General features: G+C 41.8%; 2 protein-coding genes across 2 annotated transcripts; one reads left to right on the top strand and one right to left on the bottom strand.

Moving 5' to 3' along the window:
- Positions 1 to 3,401: 3,401 nt before the first annotated feature.
- Positions 3,402 to 6,104, top strand: LOC143149378 (protein takeout). Its single transcript, XM_076316695.1, has 3 exons — positions 3,402 to 3,568; positions 4,865 to 5,227; positions 5,324 to 6,104. The coding sequence occupies exons 1-3, from the start codon at positions 3,475 to 3,477 to the stop codon at positions 5,626 to 5,628; spliced, it is 762 nt and encodes a 253-aa protein (XP_076172810.1). The 5' UTR covers positions 3,402 to 3,474; the 3' UTR covers positions 5,629 to 6,104.
- A 267-nt stretch (positions 6,105 to 6,371) lies between these two features.
- LOC143149703 (uncharacterized) lies at positions 6,372 to 15,908 on the bottom strand. Its single transcript, XM_076317273.1, has 21 exons — positions 15,719 to 15,908; positions 13,892 to 14,179; positions 12,502 to 12,651; positions 12,271 to 12,418; positions 12,123 to 12,178; positions 12,046 to 12,055; positions 11,968 to 12,002; positions 11,767 to 11,871; positions 11,665 to 11,722; positions 11,110 to 11,290; positions 11,043 to 11,051; positions 10,829 to 10,980; positions 10,649 to 10,726; positions 10,483 to 10,537; positions 10,173 to 10,298; positions 9,766 to 9,903; positions 9,621 to 9,677; positions 9,306 to 9,313; positions 8,881 to 9,119; positions 8,140 to 8,371; positions 6,372 to 6,810 (listed from the first exon to the last, which is right to left on the bottom strand). Exons 1-21 carry the CDS (start codon positions 15,885 to 15,887, stop codon positions 6,372 to 6,374), a joined length of 2,733 nt encoding a protein of 910 aa, XP_076173388.1. The 5' UTR covers positions 15,888 to 15,908.
- Between the last annotated feature and the right edge of the window lie 314 nt (positions 15,909 to 16,222).

The raw sequence follows: 16,222 nt of genomic DNA on the forward strand, positions 1-16,222 counted from the left end.
ATCGTTACCTCGTAGAGCGATACGCGTTACGTCCGTGTGTTTCGCAACACCGTAGAGTTCGTTCCAGGACGGTGATGGATCTACGCGCACGAATAATGCTAGCTATTACGTCCTAGACTAATTTGTATCGCACCCGTATTCTTCGAAACCCAGAGACAGACTATGACGAATCTCTTTGCAAAACCACGGTAATAAAAGTAAGCGAAGCGAACAAGCGGAGAAAGCTAGAGCTACCTCCGAAGCAGCAGTCAGCCCCCGTGATGTCCACCGTAACTCGCGGTAGACATTATTGCAGACACTCTCGTGGAATAATTCACGCTGAACGTGTACAATTTGCAACACAGATACGACAGATCCGATCGTAAGAACCTGACGAGTCAGAAACGATCGACTCGGAAACTAAATTCGCGATTTTGCAATCTACCTGTAACTCTGTCTTCCGCTTCGCAGTTTCTTCTCGGCTGACCCCCTGTATCGGAATACCCCGCGACTCCGTCCATCCCTCTGCAAACGAGATTCATAAATTTACGACTTTCGATAGGATCCCCGCACGTGATCGTTCACGATCGCTGACCACGGAATTCGAACACCGGTCACTTACGCGTGGCCGTGATCAACGACTGTGCAAGCTGCTTCGACCGTACGAACTTATAGTCACGGTTCCCATTGGCAGCTACTATCAACGTCACGTGCCGCGAACTCGTTCCCGCAACGAATTCGGACCCGATCGATCGATTCGCGACGCGAGACCACCGTCGACCGGATGCTACTCGCTAACGCGGGACTGTTGCGAAACACCGGGAGAAAAATCGTCGATACCGCGTCCTTCGTTGCACTCGCACGCCAGCGAAGCTATCGAGCCAATCGCGGAGTTACCGTCATCGGTGTTACAGCAACTTTGTGTAACTCGGACGGACGTTAATCTCACGGCGCTAACCGACGACAGATTTATGCGCAACCCGAGCGAGCTACGAACCGAGCAGCCTCGAGAACGGGGGACACTAGATCGTTACCTACCCCGCTTTCGAGACAATCGATCGGGTATCGATGTTGTCCCTCGAAAACAAGATTCGCTGTATTTACGGATGAACGACGGAAAATTGAAACCGATCGATCGAAGAGGATTCGATGCAAGCTTTGAACAGTTGCGTGAAAATCTACAAAGTCGGTTATTAAACGACCAATAAGAGCGATGGCGGAAAATATAGCGATGCGTGTAATTTTGGATCTTTCGTAAATGTAATTTTGTAAGTACAAGCCCGTTCGTTTAACCATTTTCAACGGCAATGGTTACTTTTACTCGTTGACAACGGAACGTGGCAAATAATTCTGTTCCCCGTTCCGTGGCGCGTCGATGGTTCTCGGTCATTGACTAACCGGTGGTCGGTTAAAAAATAATGCACGTTGCGACACAACACTCGCTAATTCGTACCACTACGGGGCCGACATTCTTTCGTTTACTACGCTGCGGGTAAAAACTTGTCCGCGCCAATTTCCGCGGTTTTTGCGAAACCATTGACAGCGGCGAAAGTTGTAAAAGGCGCGATCAACCTCGCACCGGCCCGAAATCCTACGATCCGAAACAAAATACGGGAATGGACTCTATCGTTGATTCAACATCGCGAATTACCGATCTTGCAACTCGAATTCTCGACATTGTTCTTCATTCTCGCCTCACGATACTCGCGCTGGGGATTTACGCTCGCGTTTGGCGTCGATCGTTCTCACGGTAACTTCCAAAGTTAAGTAACTTCCAAGTTGACGATTAAACCCGAGACGATCCTCCGAAGAACAAATCGAGAACTTTCGAACCGCAATTGCATTATCCCCATCGCTATCGACGATCGTCTAATAAAGAGCGCAATATAAGTACCGCAGGAACAACATTATGGAAACTAGCGTCGACAAGATTTTTTTATTACTTTATGTAATCTGTGCAGTAATTTTATTTTTTTTTTAACGCGCAACCGCATCAATTAATGACCGTGTTAATCGAAAGTATCCGCGCGAATGTAAAAACACATAAGAATTCCATGCACATCGGTTAGAATGTAAGAAATAAATTCACGAAACCGGTTCACGATCGTTTATGAATTCCCGAGTAACGAATTGTTTCTTAAAAACTTCTTTGTGCACTCGCTGCACTTTGTCTCAGCTTTGTCGTTAATACACGGTGTATTTATTCGTCCTTTCACGGTGTAAATTTAAAAGTCAAATGCATAAACTATTTGCTAAAAACTTCGAACTTAAACTTCGTCGTTACCTACATTGGCACTTTGTCGTTGTATATGTGTACATTGTCGTTACTGTGTACGCATGTACAACATAACACGTATCTAATGGTCCCGAGAGACAACCTTAGAAAGGAATAACGCGTCGATAATTAACCGGACGGTGGCGTTACCCGCGGTCTTGGAAAATTCACATTAATATCGATCCGAAGTAAACCTTTTCTTGGTCAAGGTTATCCAAAGGTCGTACAACTGTAACTCGTTTGCAATTTCTTTCCCGATTAGTAACCGCGGATACTTCGATCGCTCCGATTCGACTATATTTAATCCTGGAACGCGTTTTCTCGACGATTCGACTCAACGAATCGAGTAGTCGTAGAAGTTCGTCTCGTTGGTAGCCTTCGCAACCTACGCAAGATGGAATTCTCGGTACTCGACTTTTTTCGTCTAAGCGACGATCTTATCGAGACGGATGAGCAGCAGAAGAGCAGCGGAAGAACAGCGGATGATTCAGCTAAGGTATTGGAAAAAAGTACCAGTAGGAAAAGAATAATGGCAAAAAATAGGGTAAAATGAACAAATACGTAAATCTCGTAGAAAAATGTTTATCGAACTGGTTACGGATACGATCGTTTTCATATTGGCAACGTCACGAATACGTAAAAAGCATACTTGGACGACTGTGAGATATACTGTATAATTAACTTCAATTTTTGCAAGAATTTTTCTACCTGCACAATTCGACTCCTGTACAGTGCGGACTCGTTGCGCGTATACTCGAATATTCCATCGAATTTAAACAAATCTAGAGTAACTTTATTCGCGTGTTACCGAGCCGAAGTCTGCAGGAGTGCTCCAACGTTTGCAAACGCGAGAGGAGCAATTAACTTCGTCCTGAGGTGTTATTCCAATCGCGTCAACTAGTCCACTTAAGAGAAGTTATCAAGATTAAACGATCCGACGGAATGATCGATCTCTAGAAATGTTCCCCTCCTAAACGAAACGTCCACAAACGAAATCTGGTGGGGATGACAACGGCGTTGAACGACAGAATACAAGTACTTCCTATACAGATATCTTTCGATCACGGCCACAGGCTCTCGAGTGATTCAGTGTTGTTTTCCATACAACTTACTCTTATGCTCAAACGTATATATACGAGCTTAGTCGATGATCGAGGATCAGTCTCGATCCGTGCACATTCACGAGGATCGTCTTAGTTTCCTTTTGCACCTGTCCGAGGATGATATCTTTCCGCCGAGAAAAAGGGTCCAAGATGTTCTTCGAGGAGCTGCTGATCGTCGCGTTTGTCGTGGTCTTCGCAAACGCTGAAGTTCGTGAGTAGAACCTACATCCGATCGTTTCACGCATCTCGTTCGCTCTTACCCCTTTTTCGAGTTGGCTGACCGGCACTTTTCTTCCAAAGCAATTTTCAACAAGTGCAATTATCACAACTTTTGAAATACATTGTTACCGATAAGTGACATACCAATAAGTTAAAGGATAGAAACAAATTTATGTTACGGCAATTGAAGGAAGAGTCTGATTAATTTAGAATTTCTCAAGTAATCGAATAATTTGAGTAATTTAGGATTTAAAGGTACTGCACACGGCTGTACCATAACGAAAGTGTTCACAATTCGAGACAAAAAAGGGAACGATCCAAAAATCAACTCGAAAAATGTGTAAAAATTCACCTACTGTTCCGTTCGATATATTTATCCAACGAAGCTTGAAAACAGGTTGGTACCAACATCTTCGTTAACGTCAGAGACACTTAACGGAGTTAACGAGATGCTTCGAACACGCCCAAGCTTTGAGAAAACTATGCCAACTGTAATATATCGGTACAATTGATATTCCGTCCATGATGATTCGTGATAAGGTGATTAATGTCCTGGATGTATCCACGAATGAATAAACATCGTGGATCACGGCACGCAAGGACGTGAAATGCGGAAAGAAATTTTCACTCAAGGAGATCGGACTCGTCGAAAGCATCGAAAACCAGGATATATTCGCAGAAGGAAATTGGATGATATTCTTCCAATAGGCGTCCGTCCGTGACGATTGGTATTTCCCTCTCGAAATTGTACAAACGATTAGGAAATACTCGATGTCCCGCCTTTATTTGTTAAGCGACGAGATCTGTGCAACGCAAACGTATGAAAATGAAATACGGCTGGTTCACAATACGAGTAAAGTGATTTTCTTATCTTAAATCTTCTCGCATTGGGTAACTCTGTACAATTCGGAGATTATTTTTCATATTCCAGAGAAAGGGATTTCTCGATTTATATTCCGTTTCAAATTAAACGCGTACGACGAATTTTTTGCTCGTACGTAACATCATCGTACAACACGTCGCAGCGCTGTTGACTCATTCGCGCGATACAATTATCACGGGAAATATAAATACCTTTTAATTGTCGGCTCGTAATGGTTTCCTCGTAACTTAAAAGATCAGCTGATTCGAACGATATAAGAGAAACGAGTTTAAAGTCGCAAGAAACGTTGTTTCTGCTATGTATCGAGGTGCTTGAATAATTTCGAAAAAAAAAAAAAACAGAACGATCAGTGCGCAAAGTGTTTCGATTTTGGTTTACCGAATCGTCGCTTTGTTTCTTTTTCAGCATCTTACATTCAAGTGTGCGGAGCTAAGAATCCGAAACTCGACGAGTGCGTGATCAATAGCATACAGGCTTTGAGTCAAAAATTGAAGGATGGAATCCCAGAATTGGACATTCCGTCTTCGGATCCTTTGACGATCGATAAGGTGCAGATCGCGGACATGGACAACTTCAAAGCGGTGGGTTCGAACATCCGACTTCACGGACTTCCGAGCTATCGTATAAACCTTCTCCACTTGGACCTCGCGAACCGAACAATAGATATCGACGTGCAGTTCGACGAAATCAAGTTGACGGCGGATTATCAGGTCAATGTTAGGATCTTGGTGCCGATCGCCGGACACGGGCCGATTACCATGTCCACGAGTAAGTAGAGTTCAAGTGTATTAAACCTTGAAACGGTACGGTGAATACGGTGAACGTGTGCAACAAGGTCGATTAAACGATCCAATGTCGTTACAGATGACGTAAAGGCGAAATCGAAGCTCAAGTTCAAGTTGGTCAATCACAATGGCAAAAATTACCTGTACTTCTATTCGATGACGATCCGTCTGGACGTGAAAGATTACACGTTTAATTTCGTAGCGGAGAACTTCGACAAAACTCTCCAAGAAGCAGTCCACGAAGCATTGGGCAACAGTCATCAGGAAATCTTGGAGGCCACCAGGCCTAATTTGGAAAAAGCTATTTCCGAGAGGTGTCTCGAAATGGCCAACAAGATTTGCAAGCATTTCACTTTCGACGAGCTCTTCCCCGATCGAGAATAATCAAGATCGTGAAACTGCCTTGACGATCCCGCTTGGAATAAAAAAAAAAAAAAAAAAAAAAAAAAACGATGATTTTGAAACACGGCATCGCCATTCATCGCGATCGCACAAATAATTTACAGATCAATGACCATGACGTGAAAATGGAGAAAGATCGCGAACACGATTCTATCTTAGAATAGATTTTGTTTCTCACGAAACAATTGAGAACATAAATACTGTAAATCATTTTCTCATCGATCTACGAAGATACTTTTGCACCGGTTCGTCATTTTTCTCCGTGCCCGTTCCGCAATTTCCACCGTGGAAAACGATCTTGTTTTTTTTGTACAGTATGGAACTCCGAACTTATACCTCTTTTTCCGTTGTTACGTTTAACTTGGAATGAAAACACTCGGTTTACGTACACTGTTATTTTTATTAATATACAATGTTGTTGTTCGTAACGTCTTTAATAAAAATATATCTATAAGGTGCGTTGCTTCGTTTCTATTCAACTGTCCGTTCGTTGATTACAGTTACTATTGCGCTCTTGCCCTTCCGTGCGTTTTAAATGAGACAAAATATTTCGTACAGAGTGTTCTCTCGTCTATTCTCGAACACGTAGCAGCCACCGTGAACCGCAGTTCACGTTCAAGCATCGTGTAACGCGTAAAAGTTCTTCGAGCGGTACAAAATGTCGTCGACGAATCAACCTAATCGCTTGATGGTCAAATTTCCACCGACCCGCGCGCACTTTTCTACTAAAGAGGGAAAAGCATCTCGTAGGTGAACTGTCCGAGAATACTGTTCGCGATCTTGAGGAAGGTGTTCGATATAGCGCTCTCGAGAGACGGTTGCAATTCTTTGATAAAGTCCTCGAAGTTATTGTTGATGGCCACGTTGATGGCCTCGCCGAGGATGGGATCGCCACCGAACAAATTGTCCAGCTTCAGTTGGCCCTTGCCCACCGAGATCCGTGTATCGAAGTGAACGATTTTCACGTAATTTTCGTTGTTCTTTTCTTGCGTGATTTGCGCCTGCAACTTGACCAGCCCTTTGCAATCCGTGAAGTTGCCGAACAATGGACCCGATCCTTTGATGCGCAACAGGAGCACTCTACCATCCACGTCGTAGTCGCTCTCAATGGAGAGGTTCGAGAAGTTCAGCTCGATCGCGAACCGCAATGTCTTCAAGTTGGCCCTGCGGAGGAAAAAAGGAAACTAAATTTATAAATCGAATGCTTTTTCGACGATAGCAGTCCCTAGGTTATCCGATCTCCCGATCGTGAAGCAAAGAGCTCGTTGGCCGGAAATAATGGTCCGCTGGTTAACGGTGAGAATTTTTTCGCTCCCGAAATTGAACGAAATCAACGGAAACAACCGTATAAATGGCAAACGACAGGAATTGCATAATCGACGGTTCGCACGTCATTGACATTTGTCATTTCCGACCGACGACTCCACTAATACTACGGACGGTCCCCTCTTTTTGTAATTCGCGTGTCGCACGCGCCATACCGATAGTTTTCAACTCGCATTTCAGAAGTTCGTGTCACGGCCGTTACTTCACGTGCACGCGGAATACAAACTGCTTGGACCTCTTCGACTTACCACCACCGTCTCATTTATTTATGACTCAGCTGGGAATTGATCACCGCGGTGTCGTTTGCGCGACTTCGTCCGGAATTCAGTTACACGTTTCGCTATATTATGCCTACGACACCTTGTATAATTCGACATGCTTTGGAACCTCTCCCCTCTCGACGAGAGAATTTTTCAAACGTTTCCCCTCACTTTTCAACAACACGATACAACGTTGGTTTTCTTTTCGATTCTTCTCGTTCGTTTCTTCCAGAAACGTGTGACCACACCTTGCAATTTTTCAGTTGCAAACCGATGTAACCAACGGTGTCTTCGAAACACGACCGTTCTGAAATTTCCCTATTGTGCCTCCCATTTCTAACGATTGTTTCGAGTTGAAGAAATGGAAAGACTTATCGAGACTGGATCGAGAAAAGTCTCCACTCGCACCGACCCACGGTCAAACTTATGTTATATTCAGTTATGCGACATCCGGGTTTTTTTTACGCGTAAAATAAATTACAGTCTATTAAGAAATTTCATAAAGATGATAAAAAATGACCGGTTACCGGTCCGTAAAAGTCGTCTCAACCGCCCGACCAAGGTTACACACAATTATTTGGCATGGTTGTCGGTATTAATGTCCTTGTTAAAGTTACGAATTAAATTCCTTTTTCATATTCGACCGTTTGCACTAAATTAGATCAAACTTGCACGCGAACCCAACAACCATCGTACTCGACTAACACCGAGGTTTCGTAGTCGAACATCGATTATACTTCCGAATTTATTCGATGGTTCAAGGTTGATTCGATCGTCCTCGTTTTACGCTTTCCTCAACGTCCTTGAGAATTAGACGACGTCTTCGAGTTCAAAGAGTGTCCCCAAACGGATCGTTGCGCGATATTGCCCATTTAATTTAACATAACGACGAATTAGTTATACTTACTTCATTCTGGCAACGGTAAAATTACTCGCACCGTAAACGTGAACGTTCCTCAGCTTCAATTTAATATTGTTCCCCGGCGCAGCGACCAATTCCTTCAACAACAACGGCTCCAACGTGGGTATATTGTACTCCGGAATTCCATTTATTAAGTACGGTTTCAAGTTCTCCACGCTGTTCTTCATGCAGTTGCTCAGGTTCGGATCGTTGCGCTTGCAGACACGAAGAAAGTCGGCTGTGATCGAATTTCATTTTAGTCACATCGTTTACAATTAATATCGGTTATTTGGAAAACTAGGAAAACCGGGCTATGAAACGTCGATCGTTCGTGGAACAACTTAATACCGTAAAACTTCGACACTTACGAGTCTATACTTCTAGAAACGAGAGACCATCTCGTTAGGGAGTATAATCGAAGAAATAATCGAGCAAATATCTAAGCGTTGCAGACTGGTGCAAAAACTGAATCGCATCGCTGATGCGATGAGTAATGGTTTGTCAATACGAATAAATTTTATCCAATGCAATCCTGCTCCGATCGGAACGATATCTCGATCGATTCAACAAGTATGCGCGATTGATTAAAAATTTTTCAACACTTTGTGCTCCACTGTTCCCGTACACTTCGCTCGACGGTCTTTCGTTCGAAAAGAAGAGATCGGGAACTTCGCGACTGAAGATTCTCCAGTTTTGGCGGAGGAAGAGCGCGAAATAAAAGGAAAGACGTGAGAAAATTTCACTTACGCAAATCGCGAGCAAGCACGGCGCCGAATATCGCCGCGACGACCAGTCCTGTCAGCGTGATCTTCATCTCTGTTTTTCGAAAAAGTCGGCCCGAGAATCGAAGCTGGAAGAGAACCGTGAGTCGAGAAGCGGGGAAAAAAAATCTCAGGGTTGTTACCCACGAATGATCAGATGGCCGGTGTTGAAATGGATAGAGCAGAGGCCAGCCCCAAGTCCTTATAGTTGTTCCTCTCCCCTCTCTGATCATTGTTTTTTATCGACGATACCTGCTCCAGACTGTACAGATCAACGCGATGGAACGAATCTCGAATTCTGAACATGTGATCGTGTCACGACATGTGCCACGCCAGCGCGTTGTGTGTGTGTGTGTGTGTGTGCGTGTTCGTGCACGTAAACTAACAGTCGTATACGTATACGAGGACAACCTTATATTCTAAATCCATTGAACGTTTTCGAGAATAGAACGAACCCCGTTAACGCCGATTTTAATACATCTGTTCCGCAGGGTCGTTAGAAAAGAATCGAACATCTCGATAGTTTCGAATAGAAAAGGATCGAATATTGTAATGCTTTCGATTCGAAAGAAATCGAACGTTTGGACGTTACACACGTATATCTGAACGTGTACGTGTAATCGTAATCACTTAGGTTTTAATACCAAAAGGATATTAAGATAGGACAGAGTTAAAAGCACCGATTGAATTTTGAACACGGGATTTCGACACGCGTCTTACACTTACAGCAGCTAGCCGTGTAAGTGATCGTATATATTTAAATACTTGTATTCGATGTAGTTCCTAAACGTTTGAAGGTACGTCCGATTACAGCCAATCGTATTCAAGTGTGAAGGGTTGATAGTGTGTAAGTGAAGGCCATAGGAAATACATAATTCGAGTCCGTATCGAGTCGATGCAAAGTGGCAATGGGAGATCGTGGCAATGTACGAATAAGGTGGTTTTGCCAGGAATTTTGATAATAATTTCTTTCTATTTCCCAATCTCTAAAGGTGAACGGCCCTAAGAGCTAAGATCGGACATTACGATACCACTTCCTTAAAAGATAAATCTTTGATTGCATCAGTGATTTATTAAAATTATTTTGTTCGTCCTCACGAGCACAATTAGTCGATCAAATTTATATCTACGATTTACCAGTACCTTGTACGTACTCGTATGACGATAAATATTCCGTTCTCGAGAATTTATATATTTATTTGTTTGTTGTAAACACCTAAGGACCGGTTAAAATTGACCGAGGCTAAAATGAGCTGTATTAAGGAACAAAGGAATTACGTTATCAGCGCTTATTGTAAAATCCAACACGAAAATTTCACAGAATCGGCGGTCAGAGGAAACTCGGTTCGTCAGATCGCAATCGCTTCTTCTGACCACGTTGAAAAATAGGAGGAATAGTTCCATCTAATATTCCAGCTGCGTATCGTCTTTCCACACCACGGTTTCCTTTTCTATATATCTTTCATTCGAAGAAAACGACACGTGCAAACGAAAAACTCGTGTCTCGTCGCAGTTTGCGAGCTTCGACAATGTCAGAGTGTCAGGAAAATTGGAAAATTTTCCCATAAAAATATAAAAAGAATTTAACCTCAATTTCATGGCAATTACAGTATTTGTACGACGTTCTTGCGACCTTATAACACCTTCAGAGTTTTTAAAAATGTGCTACCAAACGGTGTAACGATTTCTTTACAGGTGGAATGGGAAAACGAAACAACATTCTTCGGTGATTCATTTGAATGGAGCACACGAACATCGTTAAATACGCATCCTGCACTGTCACAGAGCAATTCATCAATTTTGCAGAAGAGTCGTAACTTCTGATGCAGGAACTTCGTGGAAAATGTATAAAATACAAACGACATGAAGAATAATTAAGTGTCCTGAGGTTGATGTTTCCGGGACTCGCGTATTATCGAGACGAAAGAAGAGACTGGATACGACAAGAAAAGTCTCCAATCATATTTTGAATTTTAATTGCAACGATTCTGTCCAACTTGCTACGTTTTTCAACTATACTACCATGAAATTTGTTACCAACGAAGTAGTTCCGTTTCGACGTAACTCTGCGTTTAAAACCAAACGACTTTTGTATGGAATATTTTTCAATTGGGCAAATGCGAGATTAATTGCTTGTTATTCAATTACAACATTCATCTTTTATTTTAATCGTTTCAAATGTTACACGTTAAAATGTTACACGTTAAAATGTTACAAGTTCCATAAGTAAAACCAGTCGTAATAACGTAATTATGTACAGTCCGATATGACTATACTTCGTCATGGTAGAAACAACTATGCTACGTTTGAGAACGATATATAAAAAAAAGTAGAAACGCAAACATATAAATGTACGATTTATAGTGAAATTTACATGAAAATTGAGCAGATAATATCTACACGATAACAAGATTAAGTATAACATTCTTTCGGTTAAGTTAAATTAATCATTTCTAAAGTCAGATCGTACAAATTAATTTTCCTGTATGACAGGTTTCGTTGTACTTAATCAAAACCATGCAGTAAGTTTTATCGAAGATGTAATGTTCCGTATAAATTGAAGAACAAAAAAACGAGGAAAGTTATAACGGTCAAGGGCACTATTTTCCGGAAATGCATCGAATAAAACAAATTTTCGCAATTATTACAACTTGCCTCTCTTTCACTCTTCAATTAGTCATAATGGTGCAACAGATAGGTACACTCGGAGGAACTAGACAAATGATCATTCAACGGTAGATGCAGTAACTTCAAAAGAAAAGAAAATTACAGATCGTGCACTCGACTCCTATCACACATCGATTCAAAAATATCACAGACGTACGTATCTATGATATTTTACATTCATAACAACGAAACAACAATTAATTACACGATATAAATAATACGTTAAATGAAAGTAAAACTATAAGGTCCGAGTGTTTCATACTGCTGTACACTGTAAATTTAATTAATCGTAAGCTTGGTGTACTAGTTACTTAAATAACGTGAGAAACTATACATCTAAGAGTCAGCAAAACGAATCAATATTATCGAATAATAAAACTAATTCTCTACTATTAATTTCTCTCACCATTCAAAACTATTCTTTTTCCACACTTTTTCATACTATTCGAATTTTATCGAATTAAATACATTCCAATACATATACAATTTTAATTCTACATAAAAAAAAAAAAAAAATGGTGGCGAGCTCTTATTATTTTAGTCGTTTATACGTCTAATAACCCTTTATCCTTTCGTGTTCGACGTTCAATAAAATTTCTAATCCGTCGAGGCAATTTCTATTAATAAAAATAGAATATTAGGTCCCTTTGTTTCGTAGGACGCAATGTAAAAATAATGAATGAGAGTCGTTCGTGAAACTTCCGCTTAATCTACGATCCAAGCGTCGTATGGTACTTGAGCGAAGATCTTCTCGACGAAAGTCGTCATAACTTGGACCAATTTCCGTCTGAGATCCGGTTTCATCTCTTTCAGCAATTCTTGGCTGTTAGTATTGATAAACAAGTTGAGCGCGGCAACTGAAAACAAAAGGACAACGTTAGACCCGTTCGATCGACGTTACCTTACGTAATCGTTAATTCGTAAAATGAAATGCGCTTACGTATTATGGCGTTGCTATCACGAACGTTTTCGACGCCCATTCTAATGTTCTGCACGCTAAAGTCCATCTTGAGTTGCTGCAGCCTCAAGTAACGACGATCCTGAACCAAGAAGGGCTTCGCTCTGATGAAGACTTTGGCCTTTACGCCCTCTGCAATCGAACAGAAATTAAATACTATTAAAATAAAATTCAGTTTTAAAATTCAGTAGTGCCTCCTTAGGTTAAACAGTAACGTACCGATGTTAAATAATTTCATTTCACTCGCCAATAGATAAAATAAACCGAAAAAAAGAATTATTTTCGTTTCTTCGAAAGTTACCAAAAGAATCCGTTTTAACCAAACGAGCATCAATATTTATTTAAATATAATTCGCGGAAGAAATTCCACGTCATCGTTATGAATCTGTTTTTTATTTCGATGTTGACGAAATTAACATCGAAAAATTCAAGATTCCAAATGATCAGCATCGTTGATGCCGACAGACTACGTTGCAAACCCGGTTGCATACTGCAAGGCAAAGCTATTAGAGGTCAATGGTACCGTTTACGCGAAAACAGGTACAGTGTCTCTCAAAACGACGTTGACGTAAACACAACTCCGTTATAGGACCTTGGACTTTTACACCGATTTAAATTTCAGAAAAATCTAACCGTCTCTCTTAGTTGTACGGTGTTTTCCAGAAATATATTTGCTCGATATTTACAGTACCGAATGAAAGAATTTTTAACAACTTCTCAAATATCTGTCCCCGATTGAAAGTCGCTTCTGCTTCAAAGTTCGTTTCGTCTTCGAGCAAGGCAAAACCTTTGAAACACAAATTTGCATCGCGTTAGCGGTGAAAGTTGAGCGACGCTCTTGACTTTTACCTAAGCCTTTTCACTCGGCCCGCAATGTTTTAGTACAACGTTCGGCTATCGTTCAAATTATAATTGCAGACATTTGTTCACGGTACTTGGACTCGCTGTTCCTTTCGGATTCCATTACCTCGTACTTTTACGATTAACCCAGTAGAACGTTGTCTACTTTTCAATGAAAGCCTTAACTTTTACCGGTAATGATGGTGGTCTGCAGTTTTAGTAAATGCAAGTTGAACAATGACCTACTTATCATAATGGGTATTGCGATTAACTTAACCTTGATTAACTTATATTACTCGACTTTCACGGGCGAGCTCAATGCCCTCTAACTATTGTAAATCTAAAAGTTTACTCGTAACGCTAACGTATAAAATAAATTAGCGAATTATCAAAGATTCTCACTAAGTGAACTTTGATCGACTCAATATACTTTATATTCACAGTTAGGTTCAAAGTCTTACGATCGCTAAAAATATAAAAGTTTAACAATATCTTTGACAACGTCGAAGTTGAAGTAGTTCTCATTCCTTACCATACTCGCCCCAGTAGTCACCAGCTCCACTGGCTTTCACCAGGATCAGAGTACCACTGGACCTGTACTTGGCCGACGCTCTGATTTTAGGAATGCTCAGGGCCAGTTGTAATTGCACCTCATCGTCGGATAACCTGGTCCTCAAGCCAGTCACTCGCAAGGACGAAACTCCTTTCGCGGCAACGTCCTTGAATTGAGCTCTATAACCATCAGGCCCGCCGCCAAGAGAGATGTGCAGCTCGTCAAGGATGATAGGTTCGACTTCTGGGTAGCCCAACTGAGGTAATCCTATGAGAATCACGAAAACACGACACCAGTCGAAGATTACACCGGTACTAAGTTGTTAGAGCAATGTTATCTACCAACGAACCGTAAAATAAACATTTAATTTCGTGGAACACTTTAGAGTCAAGTTTGGACCGCGTAGAGTTATACGGAAGAGTCTGCCAGATTTTTTCTGTAAACATTCACGAACTGAAGAGGAAACTTGTATTTTTTTTAAGTAAATATTTTCTACACGCCCGAGAAACAAGTACCCGAGAAGTGCCTAAAGTTAACGTCCCTTGCTCTTCGGCGGGCAGCACTTGGGTCTTTTACGATTGTTGTCCAGTCTGGTATTCAAGGAGAAAACAATGGACACTCGTTTACATAGGACTCTCAAATTTCAATTTACATAAACAGCCACATTGGTATGCAAATAACGTCCGAATTTTAATCTTCAGAAATTCTAATGTCTCTTGGAATGAAATTTTTTTTTTAACGGATTCGGCATTTAGTGCCTTCGAAATTTAAGATCGAGAGATAGAGGAAAGGTCTGTTCCCGCAAAATTAAATTAATTTTCGAGTAACGACGTGTTATGGTTCCGGTTTCTTTTTTCTTTGCAATTATAGCTACAATTTAGTCTTCGTCGAGATTAATGAGCAGTTCCTTTACGAGTATCTTTGGTGCACGTGGAAGTTTTCCGTTATCCTAAATTTTCAGAAAAGTATGAATTTACCCGAACATCGAGATCTATTCGTTACACTGGTCGTAGGATGGTTCCACGAAATGCTCTCGGAATAGAGAAGAGTCTCAGGCAATCGAGGACCAATCCGAATCATCGAAAGGAAGCTAGCCCTTGAGGGTCAAATCCGTTCGATGTTTTATTCAAGCAGCGTCGGAGCACCGAACCTATTCCGTCAGACAGTCGTGTAGAGTGCGAGGAATGTAGGACACTGGGTGACCATTCGAATACACCGTTATAACCTGCTTCTTTGCCACGAACTTCTTTTTCCTTTTTTTCCCTCAACGGCACCACGTGGTCACCGGACGATCGGTAATTCTCGACTTTCGACTTCCGTATTTTTCCCTGTTCGGCACGCGACGAGTTTTGCACTCGAATCCCACTTTTAGAAAATGGGACTACGGCTTTCAGAGAAACGTACCACGACACTTTCTTCGAGCGTTCGATTCAAAGGATCGAACTTGTGCGTTTGAGTAATATAATAATCGGAGAATCGAAACCGTAGCGAGCAAAAATTGCCTGCTCGACGAAGATGAACGATTTATCGTCGTATATTTTTAATCCTCGAGTATACGTTCGTTGTACGTCATTACCGAAGACGACCTAATTGTTACAATGAACAAACTTTCCAAAATTTATCACTGACATTCTCTACCCACCGACTACGAAATCCTTTACAAGTGGATGGGTATTGTCCAAAATATACTTTCTAGTACACATAAATATTCCAACTCTTCTAAAAGTTCTCAAAAGAGTCTCGACCAATACCGATCCACTTACTCTTTGAATCACTGGGTTTGTAAATTCTTATAAAATTTCTTACCGTGACGAAAGTGTTCGGTGAGTACGTTGGCGGATCTCGCGAGGCAGCTCTCCAAATTGCGATCCCTTCTGGAACAGGGCTCCAAAAACTCCAGGCCCTGGTACCTACCGATCGCCTCGACGCCGATCAGGAACGCACACGCGCACACGAAAAGGCTGTACCTCGTCATCGTCGATCGCGATCGCTGATCCAAAAGCCAGATGTACGTTGCGTCGATGTACTTCAAGACCGGTATTCTCAGTCAGCGGGCGGCGCGAGTCGATCGAATTTCTTCGCGTGGAATGACCGGCCAGCAGGGATGCGCCGGGCCTTATAGCACCTTGACATTGCCCCCGCTATGCCTTCGAGGCTCGAACACGAAGAACAGGACGAGACATCCGGTCAGAAGCGCCGCGACGCAGGAGAGCATTTTCTTCTCCTTTCCCGATCATTCGTGCACCGATCGGAATAACTGGAGCAACGAGTCGATTCGTACCCAGCTGTTCAAGGTTATGCTCGTCGATA

The sequence above is a fragment of the Ptiloglossa arizonensis genome, chromosome 7 (assembly GCF_051014685.1).
Source record: "Ptiloglossa arizonensis isolate GNS036 chromosome 7, iyPtiAriz1_principal, whole genome shotgun sequence".
Lineage (NCBI taxonomy): Eukaryota > Metazoa > Arthropoda > Insecta > Hymenoptera > Colletidae > Ptiloglossa > Ptiloglossa arizonensis.